Raw genomic sequence first — 19556 nt, 5'->3', positions numbered from 1 at the left:
TTTCTTTCTTTTCATCAGAGCTCCTAACCCACCCCCATCTGCTGCTGTGGCTGCTTCTTCTTTTCTGTCTTCGTTTTCTCTCATACGTGGTGAAAATGGGAAACGGAAGTATCTATTTGATGCTTACTGTGGTGTTCAAAATTTTTTCTTTTAAAAAAATTTATTAAGGGATTTAAGAAATTTCTCCAATGAGGTTCTTCGCCGGCTCTTGCGCTGATCCCCTAGTCTAATTGAAAAGCAAACAGCTCCCACCGGCTTGTCATTTGCTTCAGTGCTGAGGCCAGGGGGTCTGCGGCAGGGAGAGCCGGGGGCTGCACCGTGCGGCGCGGCGGGGCTGCCCAGCAGGGGAAGCCGGTCCTGGAGCCCGTGGGGCGCTGGTGGCAGCCGGAGGCGGTGGCTGGGACGCGGCGCTGCTGCCGCAGGGGAGCGGCAGCGGCGGCGGCGGCGGCGGCGGGCGCGAGGGGCGGGGCGCACTCCGCAACTTCGGCTGCGGCCGCCCGGCGCTCTCGGGCCCCGGCGCGCGCCACTGCGGGGCTGCGGTGCCGGTAGCCCGGCCCGGCCCGGCTCGCCACCCCGCGCCTCCCGGAGCGCCCGTCGGGGACCGCTGGCGCCTCCCGCGGGGAGTCCTCTCCCACGCGTCACCCGCAGCGGCTAGGGGGACCCTGGGACGTGCGGGGTCGCGAGGCCGATCCGGGCGCCCCCCAGTGGCCAGCGCCGGCCCCTATGGCTGGGCCGCGCGGAGCCGAGCGGGCAAGGTGAATCCAGCCCTGGGGCCGGCAGCCGTGGCGCTTGGCGGCGGCGCCGGCTCCATGGGCAGCGGCGCTGGGAAGGATGATGGACGTTAACAGCAGCGGCCGCCCCGACCTCTATGGGCATCTCCGCTCGCTCATTCTGCCGGAGGTGGGGCGCGGGCTGCAGGACCTGAGCCCCGACGGTGGCGCCCACCCTGTAGTGAGCTCCTGGATGCCGCACCTGCTGAGCGGCTTCCCAGAGGTGACGGCTAGCCCTGCTCCCACCTGGGACGCGCCCCCGGACAATGTCTCCGGCTGCTGGGAGCAGATCAACTATGGCAGAGTCGAGAAAGTTGTGATCGGCTCCATCCTGACGCTCATCACGCTGCTGACGATCGCGGGCAACTGCCTAGTGGTGATCTCGGTGTGCTTCGTCAAGAAGCTCCGCCAGCCCTCCAACTACCTGATTGTGTCCCTGGCGCTGGCTGACCTCTCGGTGGCTGTGGCGGTCATGCCTTTCGTTAGTGTCACCGACCTCATTGGGGGCAAGTGGATCTTTGGCCACTTCTTCTGTAACGTCTTCATCGCCATGGACGTCATGTGTTGCACGGCCTCGATCATGACCCTGTGCGTGATCAGCATCGACAGGTAAGGGCCAGGCCGCCCCGTCCCAGGCTCCGCTGGGGATGTGCTGGGCTCTGAGCCCGCGCCAGCCTTTCCTGGGAGGATCAAGCCAGATTTCACCGAGGGATGAAGGGCTGAGCTTAAAATACAGTCCCACACCCATCACCCCCTACACCAATCAAGCAACTTCAAGCACAGGCTAAGCATACCTTTAAAAGAAACCTTGAAATGTTTCTGGTTTAGTGTGGCGATGATGATTCTAAGACCGGAGCTTTTTAAGCACTATCAATTCCACCAGGGGTCTCTTTGCTTGTATTTTGTTTTGTTTTGCTTTTGGGTTTTTTGTTTTGTTTTGTTTGTTTTTTCTCTTGGGGGATGGGATTGGTTTGATGCTCTCTAGCTTGACAAGCCGTTGCTGTGACCCATAAAATCATTTCTCTCTTTAAGAAATCAGTCAGGAGGGAAAAGGCACCGTGTTTCCCAGATTTTAGGAGCTACTTTGAAGGATTGAAGCAAGGCCTTTGAATGGTCCTAGTATTGGGCTCTTAAACGCTGCGCTCTTACGAATGCTAATTATGAGTCTTGTTCTCCTGGAAGTCTGGTTTCAGTGTTTGGCCATGCTGCCAGTCTCCTGCAAGCTTACCGACTGGAGTCTTACTCCTGTTTGCAAGGTTGGCTCTAGTCTTTGGTCATATTCCTTGGGAATCTAGGAATATAATCTCGAGAACTCCCAATGGAAGAATTGAAGCAGAGGTTGACCATCTGTCAGGGATGGTGGGGAGAGAGAGAGAGAGAGAGAGAGAGAGAGAGAGAGAGAGAGAGAGAGAGAGAGAGAGAGAGAGAGAGAGAGAGAGAGAGAAATGCCACTTTGGCTGTCATGGTAGACGAGGAGAACCCCTGGAGTTTCTTCAGACTCTTAAGACTACAGAATTTTGACATGGAGCTGGTCTTTGGCCTTAGACATACGCAAAGGACAACTTGAGGTATAGTTTCAACACTCACCGGCTACAGAACCGTCCTGTTTCACTTGGAATTGAAACATTAAACCCTAATATACACACTTGGAATTCTGATGATGACCACAAACCAGCCCAGGACCATACCCTGTTGTGTTTAATGAGACAGAGAAACAGTTGTTTATTTTCTTAGTGGACCCTCAGTATGTTTAAAGGTGTAGATCTTTCAGCATGGGGAGAATGACTGATCCCTCTGCATTTAAAATGACAGTGCCTCAGAGGGAACAGTGGCGTGTAACTGAGATTTCCTTGCATTTGTTTTTCCTCCTTGAAAACACTGGTATGTGTGCTTTGCTGTGTCTGTTCTTTTACTTTGCTACTTGACCAGAGTTTATAGTTACTAAGTAAAGGGAATGACAGGAAAGGGGATACTTGTCAAGAAAAGGAAGCATATTGTAGTCACATTTAGGTAGTGACTTATATATTTTTAAAAAATGATCCTGCCCATTTTATGTGTCACAGAAGGAGCTTCTGACAGCAAACAAAGAATTACTTTAAGACAGGAGCGTGAACTGCCTATGTGAGAATATTGGCACCAAATCTGGCAGCTGAAGTTCTGAATTACTGTAGTTAAAAATGACCAAAAAACCATATGCATTTACAGCCTGGCTGTGACAAGAGGAACTGGGAGACTGCACTTAATATACATAATAAGTATATCCATGAGTTGCATGTGTAGATGCTGACTGCTCTGCCAACCAAGAGTTATTCCATGAATGGTGACCTTGTAAATGAACCTCAGTGTAATAAAACAAATATCAATTTATGCTGCAAGTGATGCCGTTATAACCCTTTCTTCATCTCATAATTGGAAAATGACAAACAGCACATTGTGCTAACTTGTCAGCCCGTGCCTCCGTTCCTGTGGGCACATTCAGGTTTGGCTGAGCTCACCCTATCATTCCTATACTTGGGCTAAAAGTATCCTTCGCTCTGTGTGCATGTGCAATTTAGGACCAGCAGGGATGTCCTGAGTACAGAGTAGAGGTTAATTCTTGGCAAGACTCTGGTTTTCATTAACTATATCCTTGTGACTATAACAGATTGTAGCAATATAGGCATACTTTGTATCATTTGTTCCTCCAAGAATTGAAACATTGGTGATTCCCTCCTCAATAGAATTTTAGATCTGCATATTATTTCTTTAGATAGAATGAGAACTTGATAAAATTGGCAGAAATACCGAATTTTCTCTCAAGAATCCCCAAAGCTAGAAGTTGGAAGAAGATGCGTTTATAACTAAGGTGAATTTATTTCAGGGAAAAGAAGTTTCTCCAGTTCCACTGTAGAGCATGCCAGTAACACCAAAGGTACCCTCAAAATAATTTATTCTTCTTTCACTCCCTGAGTAAATAACAGAGGTGGCATTGCACTTTGCTCCGGACAACCAAGGATGAGTAACATGATTCACTATTCTTTTTAGCTCATACCACACAATTGTATGACTTTGGATATCTGTTGGGCATTTAACCAGTCCAAAGTGAAACCTGAAATTTCTTCCCACCATGTCCTACCATGTTGGGCTCTTTCCACAGCTGTTTCTAATGCAAAACCATATTGTTTTCCATAGGCCTCAAAATTCCCATGCTGCACCCATTTCACAGAAGTAGCAACTATCAGATTAGAAAACTCTTTTCATCCCATCCCTCTCAAAGACTTGGATTTTTATTAATGCTTCTACTTTGGTCTTTGACTTTTCTTCTCTATTAGGTTAATTGCTGTCTTCCATCTTTAAGAACTCCTTGTTTTTGGACTTATTTCTTCCTTTTGTTTTTATGCCTCTTCATGGTTAAGCTCAAAGAACTTTGTCTACAACTGTCTTTTCTTCTTTACTGTTCATTTTATAAGTTCTATATTACCAGGGCTACTGTAATATTAAAACTCATCTTTTTAGTTTCATTTTCACACCCTATTCATATCCTATGAAGAATCTAGAATAATGATGATAATAATAAAATAGTAATAATCAGAGTGAACAAAGATTGATTGAAGTGATAAAGTATTCCCGGGAGTCAGAGCGATCCCAGGGAAAAAGCACTGTAATCTTTGAAAAAAAATATTAGTTAAGATAAAATTAGACATAATAAAATACACACATTTTTTCCCTTTGCAACAAAGCTTTGCTATGCAGCTCAGGCTGCACCTGAGTTCATAATCCTCCTGCTTTCACTTTCCAGATGTTGGATTACAGCTATGAAATGACAGTTGTCTAATGCATGGATCTTAAATGTCCAATCCAACTCATGTCATCAACGACCCAGGAAAGATACTCTTATCATCAAAGCTCCCTTGTGCCTTTCTTAGAAACTCTCCTCTATGAAGCCACATAGCCAACGGTTGTCTCAAATCTGCTGTGTAGCCCAGAATGGCCTTGAAATCTCAACCCTTCTGCTTCTTCCTCCCAAGTGGTTGAACTGTAGATGCGTGTCCACCAGACCCAGCCTCAAATCCCCTAATATATACAGCTTTAAAACATACAGAATAAACTTTATTTGTTGTTTTTGGAGATTATATAAGAAATAGAAGCATTTAAAAAAAAAGGTAGCTGGGCAGTGGTGACACATCCCTTTAGTCCTAGCACTCGAGAGGCAGAGGCACATGGATCTCTGGAGTCTGGGGCCAATCTGGCCTACAGAATGAGTTCCAGGACAGCCAGGGCTATACACTGGAACCCTGTTGCAAACAAACAGACAAACAAACAAAAACAAAAACAAAACCAGAAAAAAAAAAGATATAGGTGCATAAAACAGCACAGGAGCTTGATGGACATCCAGCTCAGGAGATGGGTTATCTCTGGTGGGTCCCCTTAGGAATTAGCATACACCAATTTTATTAAGATTTAAAAAAATGTTCCAGAGGTAGATACAATCTTATTTGAATAGCTTTTCATACATCTGAAATATATTTTAAAACTTACTTTTTGAAACACATATAGAACAGTGCACATCCTAAGTGTAGAGCTTGGTAACAACAGAGCCAAATTATAGTCAAGAGTATAAAAATTCTGTAGTCTTTTTAGTCAGTAGTATAAAAAAAACAAAACAAAACACAACAGTGTCAAACTCACAGAGATCTCCGTTCTTTCCTCTTTATTCACAGTGCATTGTAACCTCTATTAGAACTGAGGAGAGAATGAATGAAAAATTGTTTTGTCATTTAAGCCAATGTCCTGACTTTTAGCGTCATAACATAGTTTTGCTTGACTGGAACTTCTAAAAAGGTAGAACTGGACTTCTATAGTATATGCTACATTTTTGGTTTGGATTTTGTTTGTGACAAGTGTGATTATGTAGCTCTGGCTGGCACAGTCCTCCTGCCTCAACTTTCCTAGTGCTGAGATATTAGGCATGTGCTACCATGTCCAGCTTTAGCACATACTCCTGTGAGTCCTCCTTCCTATGCTCATCATAATGTGCACAAGATTCATGTGTAGTCTTTAGCCTGCTAGTGGTCCAGTTGTTTTTATTTCTGAGTTGTCTCTCATTGTACAATGATGTAACCGTTTGCTTTATATATAACTCTTTGCTTGTGCTATTATGCATGCAGCTGTTCTGAATGTTGGTTTCTCATCAAGTCACTCTGTGGACCTTGTATTACTTACTTTTCTATTACCATGGTAAAACACCATGGCCAAGGCAACCTATGGAGGGAAGGGTTTATTTAGGTTTATGAGTCTCCAGAGACAAGAGTCCATCACTGTCATGGCAAGGAAGCATGACAACAGGCAGGCATCATGGCTGGAGCAGCAAGCTGAGCTCTCACTTTCTGAACCACAAACAGGAAGCAGAGCAAGCAAGCCTGGAATGATGACAGTCTAGATTCTCAAAGTCCATCTCCAGTGACAACACTATTCCCAGCAAAGCCACACCTCCTACGCTTCCCCAAACACTGCCACCAGCTGGGGACCAGTACTTAAACTGCCCAAGCTTACAGGGAGCATCTCACTCAAATAGATGCAAGGCAGACATATTGAGGGGTTGCTTGTTTTGAGTCAATTAAGGAATGATATATGGAATACTTTCCTTATTGTGACAAAATCTGAGAAGAGACTTACGGATGAATAGATTTGTTTCACTCCATAGCTTGAGGGGGTGGCTCATCACAGCAGGGAAGGCATGGGTCAGGACATAAAACCACTGTTCCCATTGTTTTCACAGTCAGGAAGTAGAGAAAGATGGATAATGGTTGTACTATTTTCTCTTTGTAATTCTGTCCAGGACACTAGCTCATGATATAGCATTGCCCGCATTGATGGTGGGTCTTCCCTTCTCAGTTAAACCTTTCTGAAAACATTTTCACAGACACACCCAGAGGTGACGATAAATTCAACCAAGACGGCAATGAAGGTAACCATTAGGCCCCCCTTTTAAATTCAGTATCCAAATATCTCACTTAAATCTTAACATTCTACTCCTGGCTCCTAAAGACTAATTTTTATCTTAATGCAAAATTCATTTGATCCATCTCTAAAAGTCTTTACAGACTTAAGAGTTCCAACAATATTCAAAAGTCCAAAGTATATTCTAAAACTCAAAGGAATGTTTTAACTATGCTTGCATATTAACCACCACCACCACCACCACCACCACCACCACCTCATCACCATCACCACCATCATCACCATCACCACCATCATCACCATCACCACCATCATCACCATCACCACCCCCACACCAGCACCACCACTACCACCACCACTACCACCACCTCATCACCACCACCATCACCACCACCCCACCACCACCACCATCATCACCATCACCACCATCATCACCATCACCACCCCCACACCAGCACCACACCAGCACCAGCACCACCACCACCACCATCACCTCATCACCATCACCACCATCATCACCATCACCACCATCATCACCATCACCACCCCCACACCAGCACCACACCAGCACCACCACCCCACCACCACCACCATCATCACCAGCAGCACCACCACCACCATCATCACCATCACCACCCCCGACACCAGCACCACACCAGCACCACCACCCCACCACCACCACCATCATCACCAGCAGCACCACCACCACCATCATCACCATCACCACCCCGACACCAGCACCACACCAGCACCACCACCACCACACCACCACCATCACCACCACCCCACCACCACCACTGCATATGCTTTCAGTATACGATGGTAGATAGTGGATATTCACATGACAAAAGGGAGGAATGGGAGGATAGTAAGGACCAGAACCATAACAAAGATCAGATCAAAACAAGACTGAAACCATTCAGGACAAACACCAAACCCTGTAGATCCATATCTGCCATTTGGGACTCATGATGGAATCACCTGGGCTCCAACAGCCTTATGTAGGTCTGCTCTTCCCGTTATGAGAGTTATGTGGCAGATAGCACACACAGACTCTTCTCTTTTCTTTCTTTCTTTCTTTCTTTTTTCCTTCCTTCCTTCTTTTCTTTCTTTTCTTCTTTCCTCTTTTTTTCTTTCTCTTATTTTTTGGTTTGGGGAGAGGAAGTCAGCTCTCCTCTGTGCCTTTAGATTTCCTTAGTGGATGCCCCATGTTTCTGGCATCTCGAAAATTCTGGAGTCTCTATTTCCACTGTAGTTTCACCTTCCTAGCTTAATGAAATGGTCTCCTAGGCCTTCTTGCAGGGAATCCAACTTTGCTACATATTGCTAGGCCTTATTTGCTTTCTGGAACCTTTGTGAAAGCCCTGGAGACCTCATTCCCTCTTGTATCTTTCATGCCTGAAAAATCAATAATACCATGCATAAGACAGTGCCTCTTGAGATGTAGCCTGGACCCCTGGGACCATACCACAGCAGCCCTTGCATGCCTTTGAGGCTGACCCTGGGAAAACCGCTTCGCTAGGTGACCGTTTTGGAACAGAAAAGCCCTTCTCTGTTCAGTCTCTGACCTTTTAAATAGACTTGCGTTACTACAGTGCGCTATTCAATGGGTGGGGTCTTACCTGTGGAGTGCCTTTCTGTTATCCTAGTGCAGACTGAGAGTTTTCCCCTTACAGCACCAATCACTTCAACAATTACAGCTTATTTATCAGCACCTTCCTTTTGCACAATTTCCCGCCCTCGCATGCTTCATCCCTCACCAAACGGGCACACATCTTTCGTATATTTCTGCTTCATTTGTTGTCTGTCACTGCAGACCTGGATAAGAGCGGTAACTGATAACCATGTCTCAGTCTGTGAGTTATTCTGTCCCCGCATTTCCTCTAGCAAACAAATTAGTCGATTATCTTTAAAATTCATCCTTTTTCACATTCTCAGGACCTAGCAGAACACCACAAGAATTAGAACATGCATGCTCTCTAGCCTAGGCCCCGATAGAACCCTTGTTCCACCCGGAAACCCCGTGAACATAGGCGTCCACTGTCCACAGTTCTCTTAGCATTCTGGTCTTCCAGACTCTTACAGGAATGGTCCACTGAGCTCCATTTACAGCTCCAGACTCTTCCATTTGCCCTGCAGATTAGTTCTAAGGGCCCAGGACTAAATACACGGTCAAATTTATCATGGCAACAGTTGCACTCCTGCTGCCGACCTCCTTGTTGCTGTGGCCAAATACCAGAAGGAAAGCAATGCAAAGGAAAACTGCTTTATTTTGAGACAAGGTCTCTCATTAAACCTGGAGCTCGTCAGCTGGTAGGCTGGCTGAGCAGCAAGCCTGAGGGATCCACACTTCCCTGCTTCCTTAGCATTGGGATTACAGACACTTGCTGCCACACCTGGCTTCCTTTTTTTTTTTTTTTTTTTAACCTAGGTGCTGGGGGCCTGAACTCAGCTCCTTGGATATCTTTGGCAAGCAGGTTCTGAGCCATCGCTCGAGTCCTGAGAATGGGTTAACTTTGAGGGGATCAAATTTACTGTTGTGTGGAAATCATGCTTACAGGTCACGGTGCAGTTGGTGACCTTACGTTCGGTCAGGACACAGGTGAGCCCGGTTGCTCAGCTTTTCTTCTTTTTTATTAAGCCCTGTGCTCTAGCCCATGATATGATGCTGACTACATTCAGAGGACCTTTCCTTCTCAGTTAAAATTTTCTGCAAACACTTTCTTGACACAAAGAGAAAAATGTTTCCAAGATGATTTAAAATCCAATCAAATTGACAGTGAGCTATCACAGGCTGTCCCTGTAAGTCAGTGCTTTTCTGATGACGTGCCACCACTGGCAGATGCCCCTTTCTAGGTTGTAGCTTTCCTAGGATTTCAGCTCAGATTTGGGCATTCTCAGTGACTTCTCTCTCTGACTTACTTGTATTTTAATCTCTTGAGAACCACAGGACTGTCAAAACTCCCACTGAAAACTTTTGGTTTGGGAGCTTTGCAGCTTCTTAGCCACCTGCTCTCCTCGGTGAGAATTCAGCAAATGTCTTGAGTGGAATGCCAGATTAGTGCTTGCCTGGTTTTCTGGTCCACCCTTCTCGATGAGATCTTGGCCTCTCAAAGCTCTTATTTTTGTCTCGCTGGTCCCAGAACATTGTCAAAAAACTCTCCTGGTGTTTCTGACTCTTAAAAGCATCCCCCACTATAGGCTCTTACCTGGATCTCCAGCCCTTTAGGCCTGACCGAATGTTGGCTAATGAGCCAAGGGGGATTTTCGCCTACCTTCCTGTCTTCTGTAGTGTTTTTAGTGCTGACATCGCAGTGTTCTAACAGCTCTGTGATACCTACCAGAAGGGGTGTGTTCCCTTTGTGCTTTATCAAGCTTTTTATAGTTGCTTTAAGTAGAAACATTGGTCTGAAACATCTGAAAACCTCATTACAGCTAGAAGAAAATCTGTGCCTGAAATAGTTTAAACATACAAATATAGAAATGGCATCATGTAAATTTCTTGCTTAAAACCCATCATTGGCTTTTTATTTCCTCTGGAATGAAATGAAAACTCCTTTAGCATGTCTACAAGGACCTTGGTTGTCCCTGTCTCATTCTTCGACATCTTGTAGAATACTATGCCTTGCTTTCTATATTCTGGTCATATTGATCTTTTATTCTTTTGGGTTTTTTTTTTTTTTCCATGACTCCAAATGCTTTCCTGTATCAGCCCTACTCCAAAAAAAAACTTACATAATATCCAGTCATATTATGCATAACAACATTAAAATTTTTTTGACCTTTGTTTTTATTTTATGTGAGTGGGTATTCTGCCTACATGTTTGTTGGGTTATCTGGGGCTGGAGTTATAGACAGTTGCGAGACACCATGTGGCTGCTTGGAAGTGAACCCAGGTCTTCTGGAAAATCAACCAATGCACTTAATCCTTGAGCTATCTCTCTACCCCCCACCCCACCCCCCCACCTCCCGCTTAATAACATTTCAATCAGAGATGGATTACAAATGCAACTTTAGTCTCATAAAATTATATTACCTACTGATATTATGGCCATTTTAATTTGGGCAAATAACGTGTTCCCATAATGTTACAATTGACTGACAATGTACTCACCCAAATGTATTTCCAGTCTCTGCTGTTAAGCAGTGCTTGCCTGTATTTGTGAAACTGATTTCACATTTGAAGTTCTGTTCACTAATGGGTGATTTTTGGTTTAATCTGATTTTGAACCAGTTATCTTCATGTTTCTGCTTCCCATGTGCTGAGACGACAGGCATGTACGTCCGTGTTGCATAATAGTTAACTTTGATATTAAGTTAGAAAGCTTAGAAATGTTCAACCTTCCAGATGAGCAATAATTAAAATGTCTGAAATAATACTAAATGTTGGCAAGAATGAGGAGTAAAGAGAATTTTCATATGTTAGTAGTGTAACTGTAAACTGATAAACCACTGAACATGTTTTTCTGTCGTTATGTGTTACTGGTGGCACATATACACCATGCCTTTGTTACTTCACCACAAGCACGTATATATGAGAGACTCCTGTCTATTAAAAGCACTCTATAAAAATATTTATAGTACTCACCAACTTTAAACTCCTGAGCTTAAGGACTGGATAGCATAATTGATAAACTTTCAGACCCTGCATCTGAAAATCACCTGAGCTTGAGATGAATAATACACATGTGTCAATGATAGAATGAGCAAATACATTGTGATATATATATATGTATATATCTCACATATATCATCATATATATGAATAAATTGACTATAAATCAGAACTACGTAGAAAGCTTACTAAAACACACAATGCCAATTAAATAAAAATTTAGATGTCATATACTTTTAATAATGAATATTGTAGGGTCACATACATAATACTGACCAGAAGGAAAAAAGTACAAAATAATAAATACATGTGATTCCATGCACAAGAAAAAATAAGATGTAGACAACATTGTGTAGGATGTGTATTATTGCTAACCTAAATAAGGAGGGAATGTAGTTAAGAAGAACAAGAATAATTATCATTTCCAGGTGGGAAAGAGATTGCCAGCCTATGGCATGCTTCTGGGGTACTGCAATGCTCTCTTTCCTGACAGGAGTTGTAATTAGAATTTAAATTTATCGTTAAAGCATCCACATATACTTTAGGCATTTCCTAGCATAAACACATCATTTTGCAGCAAAAGAAACAAAAGTGTTTATTTGATGACAACTTGTGAAGCACATTTGGAGCTCTTTCAGCTATATGATTACTCTGAGCAGATGCGGTTACTGGTTAAGTACCATCAGCAGTCCCGTGTGTCTGGCTCCCTATGTGGGGGCAGGGGTCATCTTTGGGTTGGTCACAGTTACAGGAAGTCACCTGGTGCTTTCCCAAGAGCCACAATGTTTAGCTCTGACTGGTGTCTGGCTGTGGTCTTGTTTCCTTGCCAGGTACTGTGACTCATTGCCTTCGATGATCTGGGTTCTGCTGTTGGCATTCATTCTGCTGTAATCAGCAGCGCAGGGGCATTCTGGCCTCTCCTGATCGCCTTTCTCTTTGAAGGAAATTCTTCTTGCTCAACTCCCATATTAATTTACAGTTTGTAAATACATTTTAAGAACTGTTGGCTCTTCTGGCTTTGCGAAGGACAGATGAGAGAGAAGAGACAGAATCTCTTGTTCTTTCAGGAGGTAACACTTCCCACAAACAGCTTTAATTTTCTTTTCTTGTTAACCAACAGGATTGGTTTTTTTGTTTTTTTGTTTGTTTGTTTTTTGGTTTTGTTTTGTTTTGTTTGTTCGTAGACCACTGCCACATACCAAACTCCTCTCATCCTCCTGCACCATCATGAGGTGATTGTTCTTATCCCCATGTGTTGTTAGTGGAACCGAAGGTTCAGAGAGCACAGGTGACTTGTCTAAGGTATTATAGTTTATACAGATGGAACAATGTTCAGACCAATTCAAGCAATGCATATTTATATGTGTATATATAACATGTTATATATATATACATATTTTTTCAGAACATAACGAAAAATTTGTGGATATAATAGAAGTTGGGATATGGGCCAATGGTGGGGGGTAAATCTTGTCTTAGATCACAACCAAATGTAGGATTACATTGGTGATTAAAAATACCAGAACGCATCCCAGGCAAATGAAAAGCACTCATGAATGGAGGCTATAACTTAGCACAAGAATGAGCCCAGAGAGAGCCTTCCAAGATAAGGGGTAACAAGGAAGATGTCCAAGTCAGTAAAATGTTACCCCCTGTTGCCTACTCTGCATTTGCTTTCACCAGTTTCCATCCTCTCCTTCCTCTTTAGTTATGGAAACACTCCCCAATCCTAGGCTATGGCTTCCTAGAATAGAGATTATTTCTGGGCTTCTCTTGCAGCCAGGTGTGGTCATGTTACTCTGTTTTGGTCCAAGAGATGCTAATAGAGCTATTAATGTTTTGGCTTTCTGATAACTTCCTTCAAGACAATTAGCGTGAGCCCTCTCCCCCCTTTTCTGTCTTTTCTCCCTTCTTGTTGCCTAGAATAGGAGCCAGGTGACAAGAGGTCTGGCCATTCTCGTCAAGGGCCATGTTTTAGAAGGAGGAGCAGTATGAAGGAAGGTATCTTAGTTCCCAGATTAAGGAGTGCTGGGGTCCTTAACTTCTTACTGATTAGCAGTTACTTCTGCTAACAGTTCAACTCACTCTGAACCACTAGATCTAGCTACCAATTTCTTTCCCACCCTGACTGCCCTTCCTACAAAGATTTTTCATGTTTCCTCAAACCTCAGTGTAGATGTGTTATTTTTCCTTTGTACATATTTCAGATATAATCTACCATTTTATGAATGTTTCTTTTTAAAAAATATTTTATTAATTTATTCATATTACATCTCAATGGTTATCCCATCCCTTGTATCCTCCCATTCCTCCCACCCTCCCATTTTCCCCTTACTCCCCTCCCCTATGACTGTGACTGAGGGGGACTTCCTCCCCCTGTATATGCTCATAGGTATCAAGTCTCTTCTTGGTAGCCTGCTATCCTTCCTCTGAGTGCTACCAGGTCTCCCCATCCAGGGGATGTGGTCAAATATGGGGCACCAGAGTTCATGTGAAAGTCATACCCCACTCGCCACTCAACTGTGGAGAATGTCCTATCCATTGGCTAGATCTGGGTAGGGGTTCAAAGTTTACTGCACGTATTGTCCCTGGCTGGTGCCATAGTTTGAGCAGGACCCCTGGGCCCAGATCCGCCTGTCATAATGTTCTTCTTGTAAGTTTCTAGGACCCTCTGGATCCTTCTATTTCCCCATTCTCCCTTGCTTCTCTCACCTAGAGTCCCAATAGGATATCCTCCCCTCTGTCCCACTTTCCTGGTAAGTGAAGACTTTCATGGGACGTGCCCCTTGGGCTAGTGTGCAGCTATAAGTTTCTTATGTTTCTTATGTTATTTAAGTTTATAGACATATAACAGTAACCAATAATATCTCATTGAATCTTCTTAGCATGCTTGCTGACATCGAGTGTATATTCTGATCAGAGGTGAACATGACATATATGACCACTTCCAAGATGAATTTCTAGGTGACAATGCTGAGGAAGCTCATCCACATTTCATATAGCAAGAGCTGTTGGAATCTAAAGGCCATTTGGCTCTTTTACATCCTGTAGCCATTGCCACTACGTGGCATGTTAAGCATCACTGGAATCCCCAGACTTAGATCACTCTGCACCTTCTCCTTCTTGCTGTCACTTCAATTTGTAATGAAAGCTTTGAGACATCGACTGTAATGAATTCACGATTCCTGGGCTCCTCTGTACAATCTACACGGCAGGAGCTGGGCTAGTCTGGCTAGCAGTTGCATTTCTAGCTCCCAGAAGAATATTTGGGAGGCAGCGAGTGCTCAGTTGTCTTTGTGGACTGACTGAGGGAAAAAGGAGAAAGAGGGAGTGGAGAAGGAAGGAATGGCATCTCAGATCTTTGAATCCATGTATCTGGGTCTCACTTCTTATTCTCCACCTTCTGTAGAACATTCCTCTTAGTGAAAGTGGTGTTTACTTGGGAAAGTAAATCAGCATGAAAGAGGTCATGTGCTGAGAACAGAAGCAAGGTGAAGGCAGTGATAATGCCTAGGAGGATACCCCCACAAAGCACTGTAAGCTGGTGAGTCACTTACAGCTTCCTGCACCTGTGGAACACAGACACAAGGTGCCAGTAATGTGAAAGCCTTAGCAGTTGGATTAGCAGCCAGGCATGGATTTTGCCATCATTGCTGTTAGATCAGGATAAAAGCGCAAATGAAATTAAATGAAAACTCCAAAGCTTTCTCTTTCAGTGAATCAACACATTTGCAACTAAGCTCAGGAATCTCACAAAGAAAATCATAGGTGTTAGGTGTGAAGGCGATGCCTGAGCAGAGCAGCTGGGAGCAGAACACCATTTATTGAGTGTGTACTGTATACCAGGCCCAGTGATAGGAGATTTACATGATAAATTTTAAAAACTCCCTTTAAAGATTCTGAGTATTTTTATACTGAACTCAAACCCTTCTAAGGTGAGGGAGAGAAATACATTGTTTAACCATAGTGGGTAAATAGTTTATCCTAGGGATACACAAAAAGGAAGCAAGGAATTGCAAGGACTGTATGTGTATCTGCGCTGACATCTGGTCTTCTGTGTTTTCTGCAGGTCCGTTGGTATTGACATTGTGAACGTGATCTGCTAGCCCTGGCAACCACAGAGCATTTTCTCTTTCCTTTCAGACAAGATGATGACAATATTAAGAGCAACCATAATTTCTTAATGTTAGATCTGAAATCCTTTGGGCTAGCTGAATGTATTTCAGAGTTCTGATTTTTTTTTTTTTGGAGTTTAGAAATGCAATTCAGAGAATGTATATTACATGCTATCATTACAGTTAGTTATGAGTCATCTTGATTATATTAAGAGATACCCAGCTGCAATCCCAGCACTCAGGGTGGCAGAGGCAGGCAGATTTCTGTGAGTTCGAGGCCAGCCTGGTCTAAAAAGTGAGTCCAGGACACCTAAGGCTTCATAGAGAAACCTTGTCTTCGAAAACCAAAACCCATAAACCAAAAACCAGAGAAGGGGGGAAGAGGGAGGGGAGGAGGGGGAGGAGAGCGAAATGGTAAAACAATTTTTTGGGAACGTTTGCATTTATTAGAGAAAACTAAAGTCTGAAAAAAATAGTAACAACAGCTCACATCATGTTTTGCTACCACAAAGGCTTACTGGCAGCTTACTAGGGAAAATTTACCCTTTCCAAGTATGCTTGTATCAAAATTCACGACTTGTGTAAAAGGGTCAAGGAAGTGAAGATAGCAGGTGGAACCAAGGGTTCCAGCCAGTTGATTTGAGAGTTGAGCACTTCTCCTGGATTACCTGGTTGTACTCAATATAATCATGAGGGTCTTTAAATTGGGAGGGGGAGGGCAAGTTAGAGAAGCAGGCGAAGCCATGGTGTAACAGTTGTGGTGGCATTCTGTGGGAGGAGGACCCAAGCCACCACTACTAGCTTTGAAGATGGAAGAGACCACATGCCAAGGGATGAGAGTAGCTTCTAGAAGTTAGAAAAGGTGAGGAAATGGGTTCATATTGAGCCTTGAAAGGACTGCAGCCTTCTCTTGCCATCTCGGTGTTAGGCAAGGAAGGTGCATCTCACACTTAGGACCCAAACAACGATTGAATAATAAATCCACGTTGCTGTTAGGTGCTAAGTTTGTGGCAGCAGAGAATCGGATACAATCAGTGGAAGAGAAAGACCTGCTTTCCGAGCTTTTGGGTGTCAGCTTTATAGATAAGGATCAAAGGTGGGGTTGAAATTAGTTTTAACACTCAATTAACATGCTGCTGCGCTGACTTACCCCTCTCAGGTGCCACATGTGAAGGAGCTTTTGTTAGTTCCATCTTAGGTAGAGAAATCCAGGTCTGGAGGTTAGCAAACACTCCAAAGGTCACACAAGTACTGAAGGGAAGCCTGGGACTTGAAGCCATTGGTGTTGTGGATCGGGGAGGGGGTCGATGCTAGGGTTGAAATCTAGGCTTTTGTGCATGCTCGTCTGAATTATACTCCTGGACCTTCTGTATGATACAAGATACTTATTTATAAAACTGGAAATACTAAAACTTCATTTCACAGGTTTTGATAAACTGGGTGGCATGTAAAAATATTGTCTATACAGTTGGAAGCAGTCAGCTCGGAGAGGAGTTAGGCCAGAACAGCTGAGCTGAGCCAGCCAGCAAGAATTCAGAAAGAGAGGGAAAGGCTTGAGAATGGCTCTCATCTCATCCCATAATCTGAGGAAATACAGACATTTACCCAGAGGCAGAGAGACAGCGAAACACACAGAGACAGAGACAGACAGACAGACACACACACACAGAGAGAGAGAGAGAGAGAGAGAGAGAGAGAGAGAGAGAGAGAGAGAGAGAGAAGAGAGAGAAGAGACAGACAGACACACAGAGACAGACACAAAGACAGAGAGATACAGAGAGACAGAGACAAGAGACAGACTGACAGACTGACAGACTGACAGACTGACACACACACTCACACACAGATAGAAGCACAGAAAGCCAGGAAAGAAAGTTAAAAAATTGAGTAAGAAAGCTAGAGGAGATTTATTTAATAAGCGAATCTTTCTCCGTTGCTTACTAAGCATTTAAGTGTCAAAGATAGCTGAATAAAGACACAGACCTGTGTTCCAGTGCTATCTAGCAGAGACTATCAGGATTATTTTATTCACATATTAGAAACTTAAAAGCTTGAAAAAATCCAGTTAAAGATATTGCACAGGATGACCTTTCTTGAAGGAATTATGAATCACTTAATTTCTTGTTGCAAACAATTGGGGTTTTTTTTTTTTTTAAGCTCTATCAAAAAAAAAAAAACAGATATCAATAAAAACTGGGAGGTTCACTGAAAGGCTTTTCCAATGGTTCGGGCAAGAGACAGTTGTAGTTTGAAATGGTGAGAGGTAGTGAAAATGGAGACAAATAGAGGTATCCCAGATGTATCTTTAAGATGCTTGGTAGGTCTTCCTGATGGACTGGTTAGGAGATCTCATTGTGCTTCAGGCTCAAGAAATTCAAGAGACAGTGATGCTATTGACTGTGATGTAAGTTCACTGGTCAAAGGAAAGAGTTGTGTTTTGAATGATAAACTTGTTATTAGCAGACATTTGGATATATGATCCTAGAATTCCGGGAAGAAATCAAGGCTAGAGATACACAGCTGGAGATTTTGGGTACTGTACTGGCTAGTTTTAAAATGCCCCAACCAAATTCACCAGTGGGTGAGCCAGTGGTTCATTTTCTTCATTGATGATAGATGTAGGAGGGCCCAGTTCACTATGGACGATGCTACATATGGGCTAGTTGTCCTGGGTGCTGTAAGAAGGCAGGCTGAGTCCCAATAGGATGACTTCCCCTCTGTCCCAGTTTCCTGGTAAGTGAGGGCTTTCGTGGGACTAGCCCATCCTATTGGGACTCTAAATGAGAGACGCATGGGAGAATAGCAAAATAAAAGGATCCAGAGGGTCCTAGAAACCTACAAGTAGAACATTATGATAGGCAGATTTGGGCCCAGGGGTCCCGCTCAAACTAAGGCACCAGCCAAGGACAATACAGGAGGTAAACTTTAAACCCCTTCCCAGATCTAGCCAATGGTCAGAATATTCTCCACAGTTGAGTGGAGAGTGTGATACGACTTTCTCACGTACTCTGGTGCCTCACGTTTGACCATGTCCCCTGGAGGGGGAGACCTGGTGGCACTCAGAGGAAGGACAGCAAGTAGCCAAGAAGAGACTTGATACCCTATGAGAATATATAGGGGGACATAATCCCCCTCAGGAACAGTCATAGGGGAGGGGAATAATGGGAAAATGGGGGGTGGAGGAATGGGAGGATACAAGGGATGGGATAAACATTGAGATGTAACAAGAATAAATTAATAAAAAAAAAAAAAAAAAAAAAAGAAGGCAGGCTGAGCAAACTGTGGGGGAGACGTTTAACAAGCGGCACTCCTCCACGGCCCCTGCACCAGTTCCGGTTTCCCAGTTTCTGTCCTGACTTCTCTGAATGATAGATTACAAGCTATACAAGGAAATAAACCTTTTCCTCCTCAAGTTGCTTATGGTCATGGTGTTTTATTATAGGAATAGAAACCTCGCTAAGACAGGTGTCACTGTAGTGATTTTGAGAGCGAGAGAAAGAGAGAGAGAGGGAGGGAGGGAGGGAGGGAGAGACAGAGAGAGAGAGAGAGAGAGAGAGAGAGAGAGAGAGAGAGAGAGAGAGAGAGAGAGAGAGAGAGAGAGAGAATGGACAAGAAACAGCATTCTAGCAGTCATCATATCAAGCCTTTGGGAGATAAAGCAGTTTGAAGCTAAGAGAAGGAGGCAGAAAAGTTTAGGAAGGGATGCTCAGTGGGACATGAGAAATGCCTGTGAAAATTAAAGGGAGGATGTTCTGGTGAAGATGGAGTGTAATCAGGTTGCTGATCTGGAAGTCACTGGTGATCTTGTCAAGGGTAGTTTTCAGAGAAGTGGTGGGAGGGATCCAGGAGATGAAGGTGGCTGCGAATGGAGGAGGGCAGCAGAAAGAACAATTAGCAACATCACTTCCAAGAGGTTTAGCCATCAGGCACTCATCAAGGAACCCAAATTCCAACCCTACATCCGCTGCGAATTGCTTATGCATATGTCTTGAATTCCATTAGGACAGGCAAGAATGTCGACTTCATTATTCGCTTCTACACACCAGGTCTCACAGAGTTCTGAGCACACATTAGGTACTTAGCCATTCTAGTTGAACAAAATGATGGGTGACTTTA

General features: G+C 43.8%; 1 protein-coding gene across 4 annotated transcripts in view; it reads left to right on the top strand.

The window, feature by feature from the left end:
* The first annotated feature begins 556 nt into the window (after window positions 1–556).
* Window positions 557–19556, top strand: part of Htr7 (5-hydroxytryptamine receptor 7) — a 93330-nt gene continuing 74330 nt past the window's right edge. For all 4 annotated transcript variants that reach the window (XR_007830657.1, XM_051146368.1, XM_051146366.1 and 1 more), the window contains exon 1: window positions 557–1379. Coding sequence is in view for 3 of the 4 variants with exons in the window: in XM_051146368.1 (XP_051002325.1) it covers window positions 832–1379 (548 nt within the window). In the remaining variant the exon portion in view is untranslated. The remainder of the gene's footprint in view (window positions 1380–19556) is intronic.

Source organism: Acomys russatus, chromosome 5, assembly GCF_903995435.1.
Source record: "Acomys russatus chromosome 5, mAcoRus1.1, whole genome shotgun sequence".
In the NCBI taxonomy this organism is placed as follows: Eukaryota; Metazoa; Chordata; class Mammalia; order Rodentia; family Muridae; genus Acomys; species Acomys russatus.
The sequence above is the reverse complement of the archived record's forward strand: the minus strand, read 5'-3'. Positions and strand labels throughout refer to the sequence as shown.